At 42.1% G+C, this 24,599-nt stretch overlaps 1 protein-coding gene across 7 annotated transcripts; it reads right to left on the bottom strand.

Annotated features, from left to right (window-relative positions):
* Positions 1-9,311: 9,311 nt before the first annotated feature.
* tcea3 (transcription elongation factor A (SII), 3) lies at positions 9,312-17,342 on the bottom strand. 7 transcript variants are annotated; one of them, XM_056444489.1, is made up of 21 exons: positions 17,023-17,342; positions 16,239-16,301; positions 15,978-16,083; positions 15,793-15,874; positions 13,774-14,316; positions 13,574-13,687; positions 13,244-13,333; positions 13,087-13,155; positions 12,892-12,999; positions 12,683-12,751; positions 12,389-12,448; positions 12,145-12,216; positions 11,977-12,045; positions 11,810-11,872; positions 11,651-11,725; positions 11,087-11,247; positions 10,877-10,932; positions 10,599-10,754; positions 10,329-10,475; positions 9,741-9,812; positions 9,312-9,651 (listed from the first exon to the last, which is right to left on the bottom strand). In XM_056444489.1, exons 1-21 carry the CDS (start codon positions 17,089-17,091, stop codon positions 9,643-9,645), a joined length of 2,253 nt encoding a protein of 750 aa, XP_056300464.1. In that variant the 5' UTR covers positions 17,092-17,342; the 3' UTR covers positions 9,312-9,642. The 7 variants fall into 7 exon arrangements, with proteins under 7 accessions (XP_056300464.1, XP_056300465.1, XP_056300466.1 ...); XM_056444490.1 differs by having other exon boundaries at positions 12,683-12,748; XM_056444491.1 differs by having other exon boundaries at positions 13,774-14,268; positions 17,023-17,341.
* Positions 17,343-24,599: the final 7,257 nt, after the last annotated feature.

The following is a 24,599-nucleotide window of genomic DNA, read 5'->3' as shown; positions in this document are numbered from 1 at the left end:
TTAATTACATTTTATTGCACTGATGTGCTAAATTTGAGTTGGAGTTGCATATAATTATTGGATGGAAAACCTGCCAACAATTTAATTGAGTTCATACAATGAGTCATTTCTTTGAGTGTACGAGTGCAGTGTCGGTGCTCTCTGTAACGGCAGCAGACTGAGAGGACGCGGCGAGCAATTTGCTGTGTTGTTCTCGATCTTACTCGGATCACAAATGTGAGACGTGGTCAGAATGTGTCGTAAAAGAGAGACAAATGGACCTGGACACACGACACGGATGAAATGCTGCTGCTGCTGTTGTTGTGGCGCTGACGGGGGACAATCACTCCCGGTCCGTACAGGCAGTGTGATTACTCGCATCACTCATCAGCCCAATGGAAACCTCGGGAAGCATTACGCTGCCGAACTGAACCCATCAAACTCATGTCGGGGAAAACAGAGTGCAGACAATTTAAAGTGGGCTTCATGTCGGGGCCTCGCGTCAGGATGGACCACAGATGGTGACGCACGTTTGATTTGTAAAGACCAAACAAAGCATCTCATATCAGTTGAGCTTTGCTACTTGTTGCACTTGCGGTCTCTTCTTCATATTTCATGGGTTGCTTCTTGCGATGCATGGTGCACGGCGGCTTTCTTAACACGCTTGTTTACTTCATAACTTCTGAAAGGTCAGAGAAGAAAAGTATTAATACAGTATACTATCTTGACATTTTACCTGCCCATGTTTCCTGTATCTCTCTGCACATGCAGTAATAAATAGGAAAGGAGCCGTAAAACACGTGCGCTTCGGCTTCTGTAGGGTTTCTAGTGGTTTGTGCCGTCACGCCGCATCACTATCCAGCAATCACACGCCACGCCGTGTACGGAACCCACGGCTGACCCGCTCGATCTCTAGGTGTGACCTTGTGTTTTCCTTCGAGTCCACGGACTATTATTAGTTTGTATATACACACTCAAATGGGCCCATCACACATTGAAAGATGTGATGTTTCGCCTCAGAAAATACACGTTTTAATCAATAGCTGTGGGAGTGTGATCTTTCACCGTTGTTGATGCTTTTGTGCACGTTACAGACTGGAAGATAGACAAAACAAATGTCAGTGATAACAAGAAACCATCAAATCAGACCTGACAACCTGACACTAGCTTTTCGCCTGTGATTCTCGGGCAACAGGACATCCGTATTATCTACAGGTCAAAGACATGTCTTTGTCTGATCAATATTTATTGTATGCTTGTGACTAAATGACCACAACATATCCCAGAGTAAAGAAGAAAGAGTCCGTCACTGCACAAACAGAACTGAAGGCACAGAGGGATTGTGCAGCCATCAACCTGATTCATTTTTAACGTGTGTGCGGACAGTGTCAACACAGCACGGCCATTAAGCGCCGTGGCGACAGCTTGCATCGTTTCCTTCATAACACGTGACGCGGCAGCGTGGACGTTTCTGTGTTTTTAACCCTTCTGTTATCTTCAAATTTACTAACATATTTTACCCGTGGGGTCAATTTGACCCCAGCAATTAAAAACTCCAGAAGATTAGAATTAGTATTGTTTCCCAAGTTTAAGTGTGAGATACTTTATGTTAGTTTGTTGACTACCTAAATAGCCTTTTAAATAAATAAAAAAGTTGATATTTACCTTCGCATTGAAAATGCGGAAGGTTATGTTTTGATCGCCGTGTATTTATTTATTTATTTATTTATTTATCTATTTATTTATTTGTATGCGTGTTATTCGCATAACACAAAAAGTTTTAAACCGAATCGCATGAAATTTGGTAGGATGATTGGTTATTATCCGGGGACCATTTGATTAGATTTTGGGATCAATCGGGTCAAAGGTCAAGGTCATGAAAAGGTCAAAATCTTATTTTTACCATAGCGTGGTCCATTTTTATCCAATTGGCATGCAACTAATGCCAAAATGTTCATAATGCAATGCCCAATCTTGTGATATGCGAAGGTATGCGCTCTACTAAGTGCCCGTTCTAGTTCTTATATGTTTTACACAGTGAAAAACAGCCTGGGATCAAATTGATCCCAAAGAACACCGATGCGTACAAGTTGTGTCCAGGACATTGAAAACATATCATCATGTGAATTTTATGTTTTCCCAGTTGTCCCCAATAAATTAGGAAAAGCATTTAGGAAAATATGAAGCAAAAAAAAGGATGTAATTCATTTATTTAGAGACATTAAACATTGAATGGGGTCAAATTGACCCCAAAGGTAATAGGAGGGTTAAGCAGAACAGAAAGAGCCATGCTGTGGTCTGCAAATCGGTTTCACACCAAAATATGTACTCTTATAGTCGTGAAATAAACAACAAAACAGGGATGTTTTAAAGCTTCTTCAAGCTTGAGAAATATCTGTTATGTATAGCGCATTTACATCATGGTTATTGATAAGAAATGGTGTGATGGCTGCGAGAAAAAGCTGCTTACAGTTAGATTTTAATACATTTTAGGATTTAGGGACTGTAAGAAAATTGTTTGTCTGGTACTGAACAGTTTGCCCAATTAAGTTGTCGCTGTAAACATAATTGCTGCCTGGATTAATAACAATAATCTGATCCTGAGTCCTGTGCATGCATTAGGCAACACAAGCACTTTGGTTCATGTTCGTGAAATATTATGGTTTTGGTGACATGTTTATAATAACATTGCGTCAGGTGTTTTCTGGATTAAACCAGACCATAATTTAATTATTGCTGTCGTCACTATGGGCAGATATTGTATTGCAGGATTGTTTATTTCAATGGGAAACATATTCAATTCAATGTCAGTGAACATTTTATTGATACGTACAGCAACATTTTTGTGACTTCCCACACTCGTTAATTCACAAAATGTTCTCATTATGTTGAAATCTAATCCAGTTGGCATTATGTTTCCTTCAAAACATATTTTATTTTACAATTTAGTCGGGATTTAGTATTTTAACAAATTCTGTATGATTGAGCCTCGCTCCCCACCGCAGTCAGTTTTCATAGAGTCTCTTATTTGAGCTTTAAATCCACACATTTCTGTTGGGATCTTGATTTTCTTCCTCTGACGTTTTCATGACTCTAATTGGACAATGAAAGGGTTGAAAGAGAGAGTAACTGCCAAAGGTAGGTACTTAGGATTTTATGAGTCCGTAAACTACTGAGTTATGCAATCACTTCGAGGAAATTGGAACATTGATATTTGTGCAGCGCTGCAGCGTCCTCAAATGGGTTTGGGCTTCTTCTTGGACTTTGTGATCCTTTTCACAACAACTCCTCGTGGAATAAATTTAAAATGATATCTTACAAATGTGGAATTTATTTAGAGTTGGTTGAATGATTGAAAGGAAATTAATTAGTCACACTCATAGTTTATCACTTCAAACTCTCCTCGCAGCACCAGTGCCTCTGATTGCAAACTTACTGATGCTTGCCAAATCCATTTCACATTGTTGTCTTTCGTAACACCACAAGCGATGTAATAAATCCTTCCTTGTGTAAACTGTGAAGAGTTCTCCCTGATTGCAGTGCTAATAATTTTAGAGCCTGTGATTGACAGATATTTACATTCAGTAGCTATAGTTGCTAAATGAAAATCCCACAGTCCCCTCTCAAGGGGTTATTTTCATAACACGCTTTTTTTCTCTTTCACAGCAGGATTTGACAATTGCGAGCAGAGGATCAGTTGTGCAATGAGTTATGCAACAGCAGCTTGCCTGGGGCTGGGTCTTGATTTGTTTTCTCATTTATGTATGGAGGAGGCCGCCAGCACATTTGAGATATGACAAGACAGAGACGGCATGCATGTATTACACAACTAACTGTAGCACACCTTGGGCCAATCACTGAATGAACACAGAGCCATGGAGGCAAACGCAGAGTGCCCCTTGATGGAGGCTGAGGGAGGGCCAATGATGTCATGTAATGATGACCGAGTGATCAAAACTAAGCTTACAAGAGGCAGATACAGTTCACAGCCCTCTGTATGGACATCTACTTTTTATTTTTTATCTTTTTAAAGGTTGTTCTTCACATCAGAGTCTAAGGCAGCTCCTCCTCTGCAAGAGCAGAGCTCGTCATCCCATTCTCCGCTGAGGGTTGTGTATGACGGCAGCGCTTCTGTCCTTGAAGCGTACAAAGCCAACTAGTTTCTGGTCAAGCTGTATGCTGCCCGTTACTGACAACTTAAACACTATAACGATACTGGGAGAAGTATTCAGAGCCAATATCCACATTCAAGCTGCTTGTTGTGTGGATTTAAATAACGTTTATATGAAAAGGAGAATGTCAATGAAAAAATGATGGTTGAGACGAAGATGAAGTGGAAGCTCCATAAACAGCGAGTGTTTCAGGACGATTGTCAGGATTAAAGCATTTGTTAATTTACTGCGTTTTGTTAATGCTAACAGAACTTTTCAGGTACATCCCTCACACCATATTGTCTTATGTAACGCTGCAAATAGGCACAGATCACAGCCATTATACACATGCCCATTATCAGTGTCCTCTGTGAAACCTGCAAAAACAATGAGAATTTGATTTGACTTGTGGAAACAAAACGTGTTCTTGTTCCTCTGCTGGAAGTGCAGCAACGTTTAAAAAGCCTCCGTGTGTTTTTAGAGTACAGCCATCTGTACGACACAAGCTGAGGCCGAGGTCTACATATCATCAATGTGATGACCACCAATCCAAGAGCTACTAAGTTGAGAGAGTGAAATATGGAGAGGAAAGGAAAAACATTGAGTGGCTCAGCCGACTAACAGAACGATGGAGTGCAGAGAGATGAGTCGGAGAGCAGATGATTAAAGAACATCGAGAAGAAAAGTGCATTTATACCGTCTGGAAATGAGGTAATGCAAGGGGTGTGAGGTAGCAGATCAGTGATGACAACAACAAAAAATCAAAGTTGGTAAAATGTGGTCGTCAAGGAAACAGCTGTCGAATCTCCATATGAATTCTCCCTGAGACAGCAGAGGAGACCCGTGTCGTAATTCTGCCTTTTGCAACCCTTTTGGGAGGTCTGCTGCCTTCGCTGACACTCGCAGGACAGTGACACATACCCTACTGACATGTTCACAATACACCGAGAGCCTTCTCAACCCCATGTCAAAATGAAATAAAGGCCTGTATCCCAGGACAACGTAGCACAATGAAGTGAGAACAGTGAGTGAGGCTGATTTGGTTAATGACGAGGAAAAGCCAATGTGTGAGCGGATAGAAGCTGAATTGTGTCCCCGTTACGACCACCAGGCCGCTCTCCAAATCTGATGACCCTAAAATCGTGTTGAGTTAAAGGCTATTGAATCTCCTCTGTGGTGAAACATGAGGCGCAGAGTATCATGCCGATGGGTCAAGGAAGCGCTGGCGCACACCAGAGAAGTGCAGAAGATCCAGGTGATTTTATTATAATCGTCAGTCAGCAATTTTTGCTCCAATTGGTAGCAGCGTCAAACATTGACATGATAAAAAACCAGAACATTTTTATTTGATTTCAACCATGTCAACATTTTGAATATATGAATACTCTTGGCATTGTAGAACAATGGTAGTTACTGTCCGTAGTAGAGTGTTATCAATAAACACATGTGCATTATATCCATATAAAGTCTAGAGAAGGCCACCGCTGGAGCCAACCGGTGAAAGGAATTGTTGAATGTGGGACTCGGAAGCAGATTTAAAAGCGGGCAACAGAGTGGCTAATTGCAATCTAGGCTTCCTGTTTTACTTCAACCACTAATGTTGGAGGCAAAGCGTTCAATGGGTGAAGGCCGGCTGCAAACCAAAGCCCTCATTAGATCCTCTTTGAGAGATTGTTGTTCGCCAGAAATCACACTGCAGTGAGATTAGTGAGCCGAGAACGTTTCAGCCGTGTCTCCTCCCCCTGACTGGGGTTTCCTCGCTGGTCCCTCCAACAACAGAGGCCAGGGAGGGACTAACGGCATCTTCCCTTTCAAATAATAGAAACATCTGCTTGAAAACCATCTTGTTACCGACCGACTATCGGTCTGACAACCGATAAGCCTCGGGGGGGCGAGGGGTATATTCCTGGGGATCCGGTGTCGCCAGCGGGTATCGAGACCTCTTTAATGTGTGCAGCGTATTGTTTACGGTCCCATTAGCAGCTTGAGACGTGAGTCTGGAGGAGACGACGCGTACGACTGGATCGCTTCAGAAGAAGCCCGTTTACGAGCTAATTCTGAAACAATGAAAAGCTCAAGCATTGTCATCCAGGCTGTTTACCTACATTCAACCAAAGAATAACAGATGAGTCACCGCTACTCAGACTACAAACGTACACCAAAAAAACACTTCCAATACCAAAACCTCAGATTCTGAATGCAGGCCGGCAGTTTTGGACGCTGCCGTCTGAATGTTTCACCCTCTCAAGTCGAGTCTAGAAGGTTCATTTAATAATTTCCGGCAGATGATGCGAGGGGAGCAACATTTCCATGAGAATATCTTCAGCCTCATTACACATGATAATGGTGTTGATGAGGGCTCTGAAATGGAGATGGCATTTTGGGCATTATTCAAAGAGACAGGTGTTTATCCAGGACGGGGATGTTCCTCCACAGTCTGACGTGCTCTCGACTTCAAATGCGTTTCTTGAGCTAAAGTGGAAAAATGCTTTTTGTTTTCTCGAGAGCAAAAGGAAGAGGACTGAGGCGGCGGCACTTGATATTTTCACAAGCTGAAAGAAAGTCGTAGTCTCTTTCCAAACATGCAGCAGACTCAAAGTCGACGCTGCTCGTCTCGCTGACTCGACAGGCAGACGAGCCATAAACAAACCCAGGTGGCACATGGAGCCCTCGCTATATACTTCATAAAACATGTGACTGGGCCAATTGCCATGTACAGAGTAGTAAAGGTCGTATTGGTTTGAGCTCACAGTGAAACACTCAAGCTGAGAGGTTATAATGGCGTTCAGTAATGTTTGCACCTCTCCTTTACACTTTGAGTTCAATCGTGACTCACAATAGCTGACACACTAAACTCAAATGGTAAACATTAGACCTGCTTCACGCCGGGGGTCTGCGAGTTGTCATTGCTGCGTCACAGAGCCACGAGCATCTTATCAAATTGTGATATGTGGGTTTGGTTTATTTGACTTTTCTTTGTGTGACCAAAATTATATGAACATAAATCATCTGAAACAACCACTTCCTACTGTTCAAACAGCATTTATTATACTATTTAATGCTTTTAATCGCCTGACTGATTACGTTACGTCAGGAAACTGCACGCAACAGTCATTTATTTCCATTTATAGAGCGGCTGCATGCTGCAACAACAGGAGGCTGCGAGGTTACAGACTCATAACGCTGCAGAGAAACAAGGAAGAATCCTCCAATAACAACAATGCAATACACTTACAAGAATACATTATGAGCTGTGGGAGCCACATGATTACAAGAGTTATGAATATATTCATAGGATTAGTGTCTCTCCTGTGGGACTTCAATTTTAGACTTTTCGAGACAAAGTAGAGCACAGTTAACCTTCCATCTGTTAATGTTAAGAAAAACCAGCAATGTCTGCTGTTATTTGACAGAGATGTAATTATGTCCAAATGTTCTGCCGTGCAGGGAAATAAATGAATCCTGACTGACAGTCACTTTAAGTCCTGAGGTCCGGTTGTTGAGAGGCAGATGGAGTCGATGCCTGTATGTGACTGTCGGTGATGGAGCGACAGTGTTCTCAGGAGAAAAGACTGCAACATCAAGTGTCCTTGATCCACTGACATGCCGCAGAAGTACACGGATATTTATCTGGAGTCCATCTTTATGCAGGTCTCACAGTCATGATTTGGTTTTGTCGTTTTTGTTCTCTAACTGGTTGTAAATTCTTCTTCTAAATGTCATCTCTGATGCAGTGACCCCATCAGATCGATCGCCCCCGAGCTACACATCCGACATTGCCATAAAAGTCGACACATGTCGTGTTGTGTACTCACTGTTGGAAAAGATAACAAGGCGAAGACTCGAAAGACTAATAATAAAAACATGATAACGTGAAAAACATTCGATCCAAATCAATTTACTTTTCGCTCAATTCAAGTGATCTTATACATTATTTGTTTTAAATGCGTGAATTGTTTCCATTATTTGAGAGCATTATTCATTTGGGCTAGTATGAAGAGTGTTACTGCTTCCACAGCTTCTACATTCTCACATCTCTGGCCACCAACTGTTGGGGAACGAGAGGTCACAGAGCAGAGCAGCTGCCTCCAAGTGACCAACACGGAGAAGGATGTTACACAATCACAAATTACAAAGGTCTCATTTGTATTTGCTTGTGCTTTTTTTCTTCTTTTTTCCCCACGGCGAAGACCCAGTGGATGGAGGGGAATTAGCACTACGGTTTTATTTTTTAAACTCCTTTACGTTTATCTGTTTCCTCTTGGCTTTCAGGATGAGAGAGGGATGACGTTCACACCGATGCACCAGGGTAGCCCAACAGCCAGCGTTGATGCTTCCTGAGTCCAACAGACGACTTATCATGGTGGAAATAATGCCCAGAAAGTAAATGAGTGTGGTTTCAACTGACAGGAAGCCAGATGCTGGATACTCGGCCACAGGGCGCTCGGGAAGCTCTTCCTTTCCTACAGACCAGATTTCTCACATTACCATCACATTTCATATTTATATGCAGGATGTACTGCGTGCAGTAGAATCTCTTCAGGAACACAGAATTGATGGAGTATTATTTGCACGTTGTTCAATGCACAAACATATTTCTCATAAATATTGGAAATTCAATAACGTTGAGGATAAAGGTTTGTTTTGTTAAATGGTTTTAATATTTTCACGTGAGTCTTCAGCAGCAGCCAGCTGGGCTGTCACTAACAACAGGCGTTTTGTAACCTGAAGAGCTAAATATTAAATTGTGGGAACTGACCCTGCCGGTATTTTGAGTTATGGTAAATTATTGCCATCTACTGTATGTTTCCAGCGGTGCAACAGATTCACTTCCAACTTCTGTTGCCATATTTTTATTAAAAACATATTTCTTTGAATGATTATGTATCCGTGCTATTCATTTTGGATTCTTTTCTTCATATTAATTCAAATGTAAATGTGTATCTCTCTTGGAATATTAAAACATCGTAGTTATAACAAACTGTAGATGCAATGCTCCGTTTTTATTTATTTCTTCAGTTCAGTCTGTCCCGTAGAGTTTATTGAAATCATTTCAAAAACTAGATACTGATAAGAATATACTATAGGAAAACCTTGTCATAAAAATAATAAGAAATATGCGTCTAAACCATACTTAACAGAATATTCTGTCTAACACGAGACATTGATGATGATGCAGGAAATGAGTAAGACTGATCGTCCATTTATTTAATTAAATGCACGTTTAAAAGCCATCATACAGATGAATTATGCATTTAAATAGATAGCATATTAACTGGATACTTTTTCAATCATGACAGCACCATGGTCATCAAACTGGTGTTCAGTCTTCACATAAAACAAACCCAGATTATTAGCACATGCTTACAAATCTAAAAAAATTCAAGTAAAAATTATTGGAACACAATTATCTGTTAAAACCACAAGCTGCAATAATGTAAAACTCCCCATTATAGAAAATAGTGCAGTTTGAAATGCTCAGAAAGAAAAAATTGGATTCATCTGGAAGACATCAGCAGAACTGAAATTGAAAAGAAAAAAAAGAAAATATTAAACAAATTACATACATTACAAAAAAGTTATTGAAACAAAGACCAGGAAAAACCATACCTTCCAGCGGTAACCACACTCATTGCACAGAACAAATGTGGTCATTGGCTCATCAGCACTGCGTGTCTGCACCTAAAACACACACACACACGGTTTTGTAAGCTGTGAACAATACACACATAACAAGCAGTATGGAAAAGGACTGAATCAAAATGAATAGAAATTAACTTTAAGAGTATTTTCTTCACTCTAAATTGCAGTCCTCCATTCCTTTGACAGACAAAGCATATTTATACATCACAGCTAGTGCGGCCCTCGAGTTTAAATGTAATATTTTCTATTATTATTATTATTATTAGCACTCTCCATCATCTTTCTTCCACTTCTTTGCAGTCGGTCATTGGCTGGACACAACCCTTCTGACTACTTCTTTATATAATTTAATTAAACTTGATCATACTTTCTTTGTCTAACGATTCATTTTGCTTTTCCGAAACTGCACATCACCGCTAAGTTGAATAAAATACACACACGAACTCCAGCACACCCGTCTAAGATAAGGATGTACAACACAGCAGGGGGTGCATGTGAAAAGGCGCCGGTAGGTTTATGTTTGTTTCTGCGTGTTCATGTGCAGCGTGTGTTTACCTGGTTGTAAGTGCAGTTGCTCTTCCTGCAATTATCGCACTGCAGCAGGTCGGTGCTGGTGCCACCAGTTTTGGCCATTTGGTGCTCCCGTATGGCCTCCTGGGTGAGAACGTTCCTCAGCTGTTTCAGCTCATCGCTGGCCATCTCCTACATGAAAACAAAAATGTGATGAAATGGAGCAGCGGGACAAAGAAGAGCGGCAGAAAAGTCAATCTGGGCACCAGGAAAGAAGTTCATAGCTGTTGTATGTGCTGCTGCAGGGTTCTGTACCTCAGCAGACATGGTGGCAATGCGCCTCAAGTCAATATTTCCTGCGAGGACGTTTCTGCGAAGCCCGGGGTTCTTCGGGTCCTTCAGGTTGCTGATGCGGCTGCGGACTCGGTTTTTATATTTCATATCCACGGCCTTTGTCTCCTGGTAGATATGTGCGACTGTGCAGTCAAGGTAGATCTGATCGTAGCAAGAATTAAAATGTGTATACTTTTTTTTGGGAACATATCAGTCAAACCGACCACAGAGGCACATAATGAGCTACATTGAAGGATATGATCTTCAATCTCTGCAGCCGTGCTGTCACAGTCGGTTCTGAAATCCTTGAAGTCGTCTGTGAACGCGAGAAAGAAAATCCGGTCAATCCGCACCCAACCGTGACGTTTGTGCGCGTGTCGCTGCTAAGTTCTACGAGGTGTATGTGCGTGACATGGCGGACGTGTTTAGAGCACATCCTCTGCGGTAAGTAAGCGTGATCTGAGCCTCACCTGCCGTGCGCAGGGCGGCCGCCAGCATGTCGATGCACTTGTCTCTGACGGAGTCCCCCGTAGCGAGGTGAGGAGGCAGCGGGCCCCCGGCAGAACTGAAGCTGGGTGACATGGGGCTGGTCGGGGTGGTGGGAGTTTTAGGGGTATCGGTTTTGCTCTTCCTGCGGAAAAGGGCACATCAAAGCACAGCAGAGTGTGTGAAGCCTCACATGAGCGTCAGGACTTTCTTCAACCTGAGCCCGGGGTTTGATTGTTTTAACCTTCTCGAGACCATTTTTGACATTAAATCTGAGATGTGTAATAGAATAAATGTACACGACAAAACTGGGGCCCTTTTTAAAAGTCGACTGAATCCCATGCGTCACTGTTCAAGGAGTCATTTCTATTAACACGTCAACATATTATCAGCTTATAAAATTGACATGACGATGGACGATTCACACATGCATACCAACGGCACTGATTTGTATCTGTGCTTTTGGCCACCTATATTTTCACCAATCAGTAATAAAAAAGAAAGATAATCATGAGTAACATCAGCATACATAAATCATATTGTAATACCTTTCAATGGTGTCAGCAGAGGGCTTCCTCAGTGGAGGTCCAGCCTGAGAGGTCTTCGAACCTTGAGACTCTCTTCTATGATATAAAGTCAATGACATCATCTTTATACTTTACATTGAAACAATCCTGTGAAACTTTTTTGAAAAGAAATGCATTTACCTTTCAACTGTCAGCTTCTTTGCTGGTGGGGAGCTGCTTTTCTTTGAATCAGTGGATTCCCGTCTACAGTAAATAATGAGAACATTCTGTAAATCTGGCTTTATTGGCAATGTTTATTTCTTTTTCCAAGTATATGTGAGATTTAAAGTAGTGCATACCAGTCCTACCTGTCAGGTTTGGAGTCAGTTGATTGACGTTTCACAGGCTGACAAGGCTTGGAGTCGCAGGACTCCTTCCTGCAACAAAAAAGACAGAGTTGACACACTGACAGAAACAAAACACACATTTTATGTGGATTAAAATTCAGTGGGGTTCATATTCCTGCTCCTGCACACCTGTGTTTTTCCTTTTTGACATCCAAACTGGGCTTTTTGAGAAGTGGCGGTTTAGAGTCAGATGAATCCTTCCTGACAAAAGGAAACATTTGTTTGATTCTCAAACACATCTGACAGACAGTTCCAGTAGATAACGGTGAACTTGTGCACTACAAACGGACGCAGAGCTGTTTGAAAAAGTTCAAGTCAAAACAAACAGCCGACATGTTTCACAGCTTAACAAGCATTCACACTCATGGCTAACCTTTCACTCTTGACTTCCTCCGAGTGTTTTTTAGGCACTTTGCTATCCGATGAGTCTTTCCTGCAAAAGAAACCCATTAAAATATCTCCATCTAGACTTTTTGCTCTTTTTACACTGACTTACTGTACAACATCTTAAAGTAAAGAAGTGATTGATTTCCTAATATATCAGGATATTTAAGCAATGGGAGAGATAATAAAATTACAGTCATGTCCCGAGTCGATATTTTGTGTAAAATTAGCCAGAAACAGAGAATTCAGTCTGTGGTTACAAAATCCTTTACAGATCCCGGACCTGTCTCTCTTCACGGGATCTGGCGTCTTCTTCTGTGGAGGAGCTTTAGAGTCGGACGACTCCTTCCTGCTGTGACAGACAACACGAGGATTCAAAGCAGAGTCGAAAACTCCAAATGAAATCACGTTATTTCTTCCAAAAGAATCATTCCAGACACTTCAAGGGGCTGACTACATGCGGCCTGTGCTGAGAACTCATCTGATCCCCACCTATCCTTTTTCCCTTCCAGTGAGGGACGCTTCAGGGGAGGAGGTGGTGGGGGGTGAAGGTGAAGAGGAAGTGGAGGAAGAGGAGCGTTTGGGTCACGAGGCTCTTTTCTAAATGAGAAAACACCGTTGAGCTGATCTGAGTCGCTTCATAATGCAACCGTTATCAGGCAATGCAGTGGGTGTGCAGACCCAAACCTGGGTGCAGGAGGATGAAGGTGAAGAGGAAGAGGAGCAATTGGAGCTTTTGGGTCCGGTGGAGCTTTCCTGATGTGAAAATGTGTATTCGTTTGGGTTTCAATAGAAATTGTCTCTGCACTAAACTCACTCAAACATGCACCAAAGCACGCCTGACCTCTCTTTCTTTACTTCCAGTGAAGGTCGCTTGGCCGGCGGAGGAACAAGAGGACGAGGATGTCGGGAGGAAGAGTCCTTGCTGTCCTTCCTGAACAAATGCCACAAGAGCACAAATCAGAGCGGTGCAACTCTGGAGTCCCCGAAGCTGTGCGTGCTCAACGCAGAAAGGCAAAGTCCTGACCCGTGACAGCATGCACCGAGTGCAGCAGGCAACCTGCCAGGCCATGCGTCTGGGTGTACAACTGGAGGAACAGAAGTCAGTGCATGTAAGAGACTCACAACGGGTTAAGCCATGCAGTCGTGTTTCAGTCCATCATGCGATCCTGACCTGTCTTTGTTCAGGTCCACAGAGGGACGCTTGATGGGGAGAGGAGGCCGAGCAGGTCGAGGGGGAGAGGGGAAGCGCGTGGGGTAAAGCACAGTGCCGTCCATCACTCCCCTCCTGAAATTAATTCATTAAATCTGAGGCTCTGCTGGAATGTTTTTTGGTGTGTTATGAATCCATTTTTGGAGCCACCTCCTTCTCACCTTTCAAATATTGGTTTGAGACCAGCGGGTTTCTCTCTCTGGGGCTCACTCGGCGTTCTCTCCCATTGTGGGGAGCTTATCGGCCTCCGATGCCGGTTTTCCTCTCGGTGTTTGTCCTTCTTCATGTCATCTGCGTAGCTGTGCCTCTTGGGCTCCCCAGGGCGTTTTTCCCTTTTGACTTCTTCCATGTGTCTCTTCTTTGGTTCTCCCGACGACCCTTCTCTCTCTGGTTCTGGCTTGAATCTCTCGCTCTGCAGGTCTCGCCGATGCTTCTGTTTCTTGTTATCCATCAGCAGTGGAGTATCCTCCGCGTCGCCTTGTTTTTCTAAATGCTTCTCTTTTCTGATTTCTTGGGGATGTTTCTCATTTTGGGGCTCCTCCGGATGCTTTTTATCATCTTTGTGTTCTTCACTATGTTTTTCTTTTCTGGTTTTGTCGGGGGGTTTCTTGTCGAGATCTGAGTCGTGTTTGGGTTTGACATCAAGTCTTCTGTGACTGACAGAAACAAAGGAAGTATCACCTTTACCTCTGTTCTTTAAGAGCCTGCAAACATTAAACAGTTGTACTTGTGTCAGGTGTGTTGTTGTAGTGCAACTTAGTTCCCATTTGGACAGGAATAAAAATAAACCAACAGGCCCTTTGATGAGGACCAGTAAAGCAAGAGGTAATACTGACGTCAACCCTGCCTTCCCCAGAGGAATAAACCCAGTCCGAATGAATCATTAGAAGTGAATCCAGTGATTCAGATGAAGAAGAAAAAAAGCCTCTTTATAAATGTCCTATATTTGCACTTGCAGACTTGACAACCTTGGAAAATAATAACAATTACAGCCTCAGGAACAGGAGTGTGCATCCTCTTGTGTACAAACCTTTTAAGCTACAACTCTAACGTCCTGAATTGAACAGATGGAAGCGCTCGATGATGCGTTACGAGAACATCTGACATGAAATGAGGCTTCTTTTAACGCTTGATTAGGATTCTTTTGAATTGTAATTACAAAGCACTTTCCTCGGCCCTGAATGTTGTGAACACTGTGATGACGTGAATCCACTTACAGCTGTCAGTGATTCAAAAGCGTCCTCGGCAAAGCAAAAAACAAACTAATGTCGAGGATCGGCTGCTACGGCGCAACACTTTCTATCAGCCGTTAATTCCATGAGTATTTTTTGACAGAGCTGCTGAGCTGCTTTTTAAGACAGGTATTTGTATACACGTGCAGTAGTTGTTTACTACTATGTGATAATGCATAAACATGAACACATGCTGTAGGTCTAGTGTAGTGCATTGTGGCGTGTGTAAAAAAAAACATCTCACCATTTCACCAATCGTCTTTGTCATGTCTCGTCGGTTATGTTAAGTTTTAGGTTTTAGTCCTGTTTTCCATGTCCGCTTTTATTTTGTAGTAACTGTCCTCTCTCGTTTCAGAAACTTTATTTCCTGCCCCGGTGTTTCCTCGTTAGTGTGATTGCCTGCTCCACCCCTCATTGTGTCCACCTGTTCCCCATTTCCTCATGTATTTTAAGCCTGTGTCTACCTGTGTCTTGTGTCAGATCGTCTTGTCTCAAGTCTCGTCCTGATCCGTCTAGTCTAAGTAATTGTTGTTCATGTTAGTGTAGTCTTTTGTCCTGGTTTGCAGTTTCCAGCATAGTTGTGATTTTGGTTATACTTTGATTAAGTCTTTTTCCCAGCAAAGCTGTGATTTTCTGTTTTTTCTAAACCCGAGCTTAGTTTCCTGCTCAGCAGCAACTTTAAGTTGTAGCCTACTTTGTTTTTTTGGGGCCTTCCTATGTTTAAATAAACCCTTTTGATTGCCCTGAACTTTGGAGTTGTGCTCTTGAGTCCTGTTTTTGGGTCGTGACAGTCTTCCATCATGATTCCATGTCAGTTTAGATTGAATTATAGCAGTTAGGCCACACTCAACATTTTATTTAACACGCTTATTTTATAATGCATCTGCTTCTGTGTTGCCCATCATGTAAGCTGAGGAGTTTCAGTGCAGCAGCTGTGACAGTACTGACCTGCCATGTGTCTCAGAGGGGAAGCTGTTTGGAGACACTGCCGCTTCCAAACCGTTGTTCACGTCAGCTGGTTTCTCAGAGCCTGCAGGGTATGTGGTAGGGGGAGGGGATATCAGTAAATCATTAAGTGCATTGATGTATTTATGGCACAAATATATAACTACTCATTTATTAAAGTCAAGTACCCCGAAGTCTTTTCCAATCCTTAATGAGGAGCTTCGCCAGGGCAATAACTTCCTCGTCCGTGGAGTGCTTCCTGATGCCGTTCACAGACATGCCGATTCTCGTGTCCTTAAACAAACACACACACTTAAATGTACACTGCAAGCCTTAATAATCATGTAGTTATTGTATTTACAATGGTAATGTAAGACTAACAGTTAAAAAGCAATGATATAACGTTATTATAATGTAGACTAGACACTGGACGATCTTCTGGAGCCTACCTGGAGAAGTTTGAGAGTCATATTGAAACCTCTCAGTTCCCTCAGCAGGTCCATGGCGTCCTCCTGCACACAAATAGTACTCAACATCAAACTTAATTTAAAACTATAAATATAACCCACACATTCTGATAAGTAAGCGGGAACAGTTCTGTATTATGGTTTCCATCAGCATTTGAGACAAACGCAGATTGATTCTATGCATTAAAATAATATATAACAGCATACATTAAGCATGTATCTTCCCCTTGGTGCTTTTTTCTAGAAATCAGAATTGTAACAGTGCTTACTGACTACTATATTGTCGTTTACAGGAGCTACTCTGTAATGCTATTTGAGCGCCATGAAACAACTGTTGCTCTGCTGTTTGCAGTCAGTCAGTCCCGCCCCACACACACACACACACACACACACACACACACACGACCTTGCCCACAGGCCGCCTTGTTTACTTCTTCCTGCATGAGTCACTGTTCAAAACAACAACGAGCAGAAAGTTTGCAAAGAGGTGGTCGACGCTGATCGCTGATAGTAAACCGTGGCTGACATTGCGCAGCACACCGACGCGTCCCGTGAGATGTTTGCAAACACAAGCACCTGTTGGACATGTGTTGCGTTCAGGCTCATATTACAAACGTGCACACTTTGTGCGTACAGACCGATTCGAACCTAAATAGCGTCAACGTAAATCCTGGAAGGAAATTAATTTCCTAAGGAGACCTTCGCGGCCATTCTACACTGCACGAGGTTAAGCGCGCCACCTTTGGGTGTCAACATATGAACTCACCGTGTTATTTCGGGACACCATCTTGTCCAGATTTTTAGCAATCCGAATCAGATCTTCCTCTCGCATCATCGCTGCATTTACTCGACTAAACACGAATCAACGATGTCGATGAGCTCTTCTCATCAAAAACCGTGAAATTAGGTCAAAAGAAGTTGCGCTCCGCTGCAGCTCGGACTTTACGCACCGCGCACGCTCCATTCGGTCCAGAGGCGTGTCCTGCTGCGGGATCACAGCTGACCTGCGCTCCACATGACAACAACTAAATATAGTCGCACGCGCAACACATGTCGACTTCTCAAAGGGGATTGGTTTCAAGTTATTTCAAAGAGTCAAACTCTTTGAATACTGTTATGTGTATCTGTGTTCTTCCTGGCTCCGTATTATGTCTGCTCTGTGTTTTGGTTGCAACCAGCGAGTTGATACAGTGCCAAAGTTCGGCTTGACACTGGGACACAATGTACTACAGATGTATTATTCAAACACTCGGTAACAAAGATGAACACACTCTGTTTGAGCCGTTGGTGTGTGTGTGTGTGTGTGTGTGTGTGTGTGTGTGTGTGTGTGTGTGTGTGTGTGTGTGTGTGTGTGTGTGTGTGTGTGTGTGTGTGTGTGTGTGTGTGTGTGTGTGTGTGTGCGTGCGTGCGTGTGCGTGCGTGCGTGCAGCTGGCAAGTGTACATCGGACAAAGTAATAGTAAAGAAAAGTGTGCCTGTTGGGACTGTTATTTTGGTTTTGACGTGTTTGCCACCAGAGGGTGCTGGGCTGTCAGTCTTCTACCCCACACGACTCCACAGCCCCATCCAGGAGAATTCACTTGTTTTCCTGAACTCAAAACGCTGATCTTGCACAAACTATATATCGCGTTCACCTCTTTTTTTGCTTCTATTTGTTTCTATTCACGTATTGCATATGTGCAACGTTTTGAAGCAGGCTTTATTCTCCGAGCTCCCCGTGAAATTAAATAAAGATTGATCTTTTTCAATATTTTTATTATAATCCTTCCTTTCAATGAACCTGTTTGCAGGAACATGTATTATTAAATCATGTCTGATGAGTGCAGAGACCCGCAGTCAGCGTTTGAAGTGATCCTATTGAACTGGAACGATATATTTTAAAATAACACAAGCCTGTAATTGCACACGTGTGTGCTGCTTTAGTTAGCTGAGGTCAGTTAAACCAACATTTAGAAAACTTAATTACTCGATATTACCTTGGTGATTGCTTTCCACTAGGTCCTTTGTATCCAATGTGTGTGTGTGTGTGGGGGGGGGGGGGGGTGCATCCAATCTTTGACAACTTCTTGGAAGCAATCACTTACTGACTGTTTTCATAGCAAATCTTTTCAAGGGGAAACGCGCTCACAGTACTGAGAGGCATGAAGTCACTCCCACAGTCTGCTGGGAATGGAGCCCCACTCCAGCTCAGATCTGAGACGTCCCTGCTGCTGGAAGTCTCCATGGCTGTGGGAAGCGAAGACATGGGAGATGCATGTCGCAACAGTCTGTTTTTGAAGTTAGATTAAATATCAGTGGGGTGAAGGTTTTGAGGTTTTAATTGGTTTGGATTCCTCTGTCTGGAAACATACTCATTGTATTTGGACAGTTCATGTAGACAGCAGTGCTCTCCAATGTAATTATATGTCATTATGTAACAGTATTGGCTGGAAAACTCTGACCTGACGGTAAAGTGTTTTCACATTTCAAACTCTGAGATATGAAACATGTCCCATTAATCTAAGAACAAACTGTGACACTCTTGTTTGTGGTGCAAGTATTTTAAGATAACTGTGTGAATGACCGCAGGTGAAAGTACAGTCTGAAAGCTGGAGGAGAGCAAAAAGTGTTATCTCTTTACAACGCTCTTACACAACAGGCTCAGCGCATGACCCGTCCCCCTGTGACTGGCAGCTAGAGATAGTGGGACAGCTACCTGCGCTATAGGAGAGGAAGCAGGCCAAGAGGAAGGACCAGCGATCAACCCACAACATCCTTGAACTCTGTGCACGAAACCCTTCGGCTAGGGGGCTGTGGAAAAAAAGAAGCGGAGGATGAAGAAAAAGAGCTGCTCTCCCTTCCGCACTCACTCTTTCCCTGCCATGGGACAAAATAAACTCTCTAATGCACAACATATTATGATACTTTAAACCGGCAAAACAGAAGCAGAAGCAAGCTGCAACCCCAACATTATTAACATATGTACAGTACTCTTCATTATTTAGGGACTTGACACTCTATAAAGTGGACATAGATTACTTTGGAGCCAGCTTTGTGTCACCCGGAGTCCAGCACAGCTCTGTGTTCGGTTCTGGTGGTCTACAGTAGTAGTACTGGTCCACTGGAGCTAAACAAGGAGCTGAAGACACTAAAATACTCTGTACAGGGAACAACAGTTGCTGAAATTTAGATTTCTTTTTTAGTTTTGTCACCACTAGCATTCACATTACGTTGACATTAAAACATTTTTGGTGAATTAAATATTGATTAGTGCAGCTTTAATCACATTTTTCTACTGATGAGATTCATTACTTTTTTTAATTGTGAGTGCAGGACTTTTAGTTGTGACCCAGTATGTTTGCATATTTTTACGAAAGGATCTGAATACTTGATGTACATAAAGAAAAGCAGACACCTTAAAGAAGGATTCGTATTCCTTGAGACCGACACAAGGCACATAGGTCCATGACGTTTCCTGGTGGCTCGACATGGTGACATAACTGCATCTGTGTGCATTCATATTCCCTGAAGTACCCTGAAGATCAGCCGCTGCTGAGTCTATCATTAGCCTCCGTGGTCTGACCACATCAAGTCATATCTTGTCTTTGCTTGGAAACGCACAAGAAAAGTGAAAGGCCTTCATTTGTTGGTTGAGCTTTCCAAGCAGACAGAATGAAGTGGTCCCTCGGCCCTGATGACCTCTACAGTTTATCACACATGCTTTACAGACATAGAGTTAACACAGGGAACATCCACCGCTCTACTTTCCTATATCCGAGCACCTCACCCAGCACTGGTGTCTCCCACAGTCACAGACCAGAGACGCCAGGCCTGGGCAATTATGGCAATATTTGGATGACATCAGACTAGAAAATTAATGATTTCATTTAGCTATCAATTTGTTTCTGGATCTGGTGCAGGATGCATAACCTGTAATGGAGCATGTCAAAACAGAGTGGGAGAATTGTTTAGACATCTGCAGTTGGCTGGAAGGTAATCCTAGCCTGGTGGGGTTTGTTCGTCTGCTAATAATGACCACAGTTTGGCAAAAAGTAGGTTGAATCTCCCGAAGAGGTTGGACCACCCAAAGACTTTAAGAACATCTTTGTGTCTTCAGCTGTCTCTTCAGTCTCTATTTATTGCCACACACACACCAAATCTGACATATCCCAAACTGTATTGGCGTTGCCACTAAGTTAGGCTGCCTTTGACCAAAATAACTGGTGGTGCCACCGTTAGACACAATCCAACTAAAATAACTAAATGACAAACCAAACTAAATCTTAATTATGCCCTGAGCAAGATATATTTAACCCCAATTGTGACTTAGATTCCAGTTTCTTTACTGGAAGTCACCTGCACTGCAGATCATGAAGAAAAGGATTCATTACTGCACCGTGAATAACACACAGATGAATTTACAGTAAAAGGCAGAAGAAAGCTGGAAAGGGATATGTGAAGTATGTACTATTACTTATCCACAACCATCAATTACACAGTGGCACACAGGGCAGACATTGAGTCATATGTATAGTGTGTCTGCAAAAAGAGCCTGTGGTTCTTCCCAAGGCTGCCATTTGATCTCTGAGCTCTCTCCGTTTGTGTTTGAGCTTCTGCATTATGCTGACAAACAAGTGCATATGAGATTGAAAGGGGGAAGAAATCCTTTAAAATAAAGAACCAAACGAGACCGTGCTGGATGAAAGAGCGGCTGGAAAGAATGATGTGCTTTGATACGATCGAGTCAGACAACCGATCAAAAACTGAAAATAGGATTCAATAATTGCCCTCATTGCAAAATAATATCTGTGCTAATTGATGAAGTGAAGTTCAGATGCCAGCAGCCCAGATTGTGTTAGTGTGCAAATTCCCTTTTACTCTCATTTCCTCAACTGCCGACTAATCCAATTAAAGCACCGCAGAACAAAACCTTCAGCATCTTCCTTTCCTTTCCTTGTTAGCCATTTTATTTCTGCTTTCCGTTGCAATCAGATGTTTGTGTTCAGGGCCTGAAGTGACTTTGTAGAAGCACAACTTTGTAAAATCCACAGATGTCACACATTTAGGTTCAATCAAGACTTTGTTTGGCCTCCATTGGAGATGTTTCCAAGTGTGTAATAGAGAGAAGTAATAGACACCAATGTGGTTCTTGCAATTTAAAACAAGAACTCAATCAAAAGCGGTGAAGTACATGAAACCATATGGAACATTTTACCTACGGGTAACAAGAGTGAACATGTTTTAATACCTCCTCCTGGCATGGATAAAGACACTTTTATTGGTTTTGAGCAATGTATATATAATGTCTACAAAAAATTGTTTCGGCCTCAGTTGCATCAATTTTCACCTTCTTTTTTTTGTTAATGGAAGTGCAATATTTAATTATCGGATTTTATTGTTAGGACTAAAAATTATAATAGATGTGGCAGTGTGATGTGGCCCACATTATAGATAAATACTCGATACTCAACCAAACAATATGTGAATAGCTTTAAAGAACTCAAAATTCCCGTTGACTGATTTAAATCAAATATTAAATTAAATTATATTTTGACACAGGGAAATACATTCTGAAAAGTAATATATTGTTGCACAACCGTTAAGAGAAAAATAGCAGAGCTGATCAGAATGTAGCTCTATAAGAATGACGGCGATCAACTTGTCAAGAGAAGAGAAAAATGCTTTTTCCTTTATTATAATCTCTGTTATTCTGTCCTCAGATGTAGCTTCGGGCTGCAGCTGCACTTTGTGCAATATGCAGAAGACGTATGTGTGTGACAGCTAATGTGTAGCTCCAGGCATTATATTTCTTTTATATTCTGGACTGTCTGACTGATGTATTGCTTTGTGTTCGAGTTGTTGTCCCTTGGTTTCTTTGAGCTGCGGCCATTGGCTTAAACTTTCTGTCTCCTCACCTGTTCATATCCATAATAATAATCATTTTAAGAGATGTATATGTTGTTGTTTGTTGTTGCTAATGAAGGTTTATTTAATTGAAATGTTGCACAACCATGTTTAATAACTTGTTTGTGTGGGATCAAATCATCTTTTGTGTGTATATGCATAACTGTGAGCCTTGGCCCCAAAAAACAAACATCAGTTTCGTGTCTCCTTTTTTCCATTTACTGTAAATTTCTCCATAGTGGGAACTTAAAACAGTGAAATCGGCCACTGTCATGGAAAAATACTATTAGACATGAAGAAATGTATGATTCATCAAATATCATGTTTTGGTATTTTGAGAGGCCTCAGAGTCCTTCACACTGCGCTATTTGAGGAGGCTCTGGTAGAGATAAGATGAGGACCGTGATTAAGTTCCTTCGTCATGATAAAGCGTTACACAGCAGTGTTTCGCCTGCTCTCTGGTGTTTTAAGTAGACATGAATGTGTGTGACGTGGGACTTACAGGGTAAAGCTGAGTGAATGAAATGTGACTTTAGGTTTTTGCGTACAAGCTGTACCAAGATCTCCTCTGAAGTCTTGTTGTAATTAACTTATATACTCAAGTAACTACTGGGAACCAATCAAATTATTCTTTTATTCAACTAAGAGAAAACTGTCCTAAAGTACAAGTTGTCCACATCAGGCACAAAACAAAAAATACACAAAAGAAAACAAATTTGCTTATGGGAAGAAGAAATATTTAAAAAGAAGAAGAAGCATGAGCTATGCAAACATCTTTCTGCAGTGTTCGTTTCAAGTTCACGGAAGATTTATTGCGACCACCTGAGGATCAAACAGCCCAAAGGTAATCAGGAATTATGTCCAAGAGCTGCAATAACAAATATTTTAAAAGGCCTCCTGATGGCCTTGGGGGTCACCCCAAAGTCAACAAAGGCAGACTTGGTAGTGCGTGGGTGATGTCAGGACCAAGAGGCCTCGGTCTGTCAGGATATGTGTGTGTGTGTGTGTGTGTGTGTGTGTGTGTGTGTGTGTGTGTGTGTGTGTGTGTGTGTGTGTGTGTGTGTGTGTGTGTGTGTGTGTGTGTGTGTGTATGTATGTGTTAGGCAAGTGCATGTCTGCTGTGGGTGGGTTGTGTGTGTCTTGTGGGGCAGGTGGAAAAAGGATGATGTGTTTCTGGTTCAGGTCACTGGCTGCACACAGACACTCTCTGTCTATGTGGGGTCCAGAACGTTAAAAGGTCTCAGAGCAGAAGAAATGTCTCAGCTGAGACCTTAATCCATTTGCTCTGACTTCCTGCGAACAGATCATATGACAACAATGTATGTATTTTCTCTTTCTGCTGTTATAACATCAATGTAATGTTCTATTCGTGTCATTTTACTTTATTTTTGACTGCTGATTGACAGCTCGCTTTATGCATACTTCAACAGAGGAATGTCCATCCTCGTCAGGAAATAGACAAAACGATTCTGAAGATGAGGAAAATCAATGTTATCCAATCAAATCATGAATGTCTCTGTGAAAAGCAGGTTATTGAGCTGCATTACTTGGGTGATTGCCAAAGGTTACAGGTGGCTGCACTTGAGCAGGGCGTACCACTCCTATGTAACTCCTTCAGCCTCTGGTGTCACTTTATTTTTGTTGTCGAGCAGCTGTAAGATGGGTCACAGATTTGTTTTCACTATCAAGCATCAGAAGATATGTGTCCGTCTAAAAGGACCCAGATGTCTGGCAGATGTACACACATTTAAAGACAAAGACCCACTTGAGACATTTCAGGATCTCTGTCTTTAAGCTGGAGAAAATCTTGAAACCCAACTTGAACAATGAAGGTCAAGTTAAGCTGGAAGTTGTCAGTGTTGCAACTTTGAGGGCTTCAAAAAAAAGCAAATGTAAATATTATATAAATAAATTGAGGCCTCAGATGAAGCCATGGGGAACACCGTAGGAGACAGTCCTCGGTTGCTTTACTATTCGAAGGAGCACTTCTCTTTGAGAGCAACTTTTAGATAAAAACAAATTTCATACGTATTCAGTTTTCATTACAATCAAGTAAACTATTAGAGGAAGTCTTGCAAGAGAAAAACTAGTGAGCTCAAAGGAAACAGGCTGACTAGACTGGAGCACAACCAAGCCTCAAGTGCTCTATGTCCTAACTGTAAAATGGCCACATTTGATCATCTTACCCACAGGGAAAGTTGAGGCTTGTCTTCAATGTTGCGGTTGATGGACAAAGCTAGTTGTTCCAGATCTACACGTTCTGGTGCTACGCTTCCAGCCGATCGAGATAAAACCAGTGACTGGAAAATATAACCCAAATAGAACCCAAAGCATACAAAAGACTGACACCAAAGTCAACACACCATGAAATATATAATGGTATTAGTAATAAGAAAATATCGCTTCAGCAGGATATTTGAAATAACAGTTAATGATAAGTTACTGGGCCTATCGCATGAAG

Source organism: Pseudoliparis swirei, chromosome 22 (genome assembly GCF_029220125.1).
Source record: "Pseudoliparis swirei isolate HS2019 ecotype Mariana Trench chromosome 22, NWPU_hadal_v1, whole genome shotgun sequence".
Classification (NCBI taxonomy): domain Eukaryota; kingdom Metazoa; phylum Chordata; class Actinopteri; order Perciformes; family Liparidae; genus Pseudoliparis; species Pseudoliparis swirei.
This window is presented reverse-complemented; position numbering and strand designations above follow the sequence as displayed.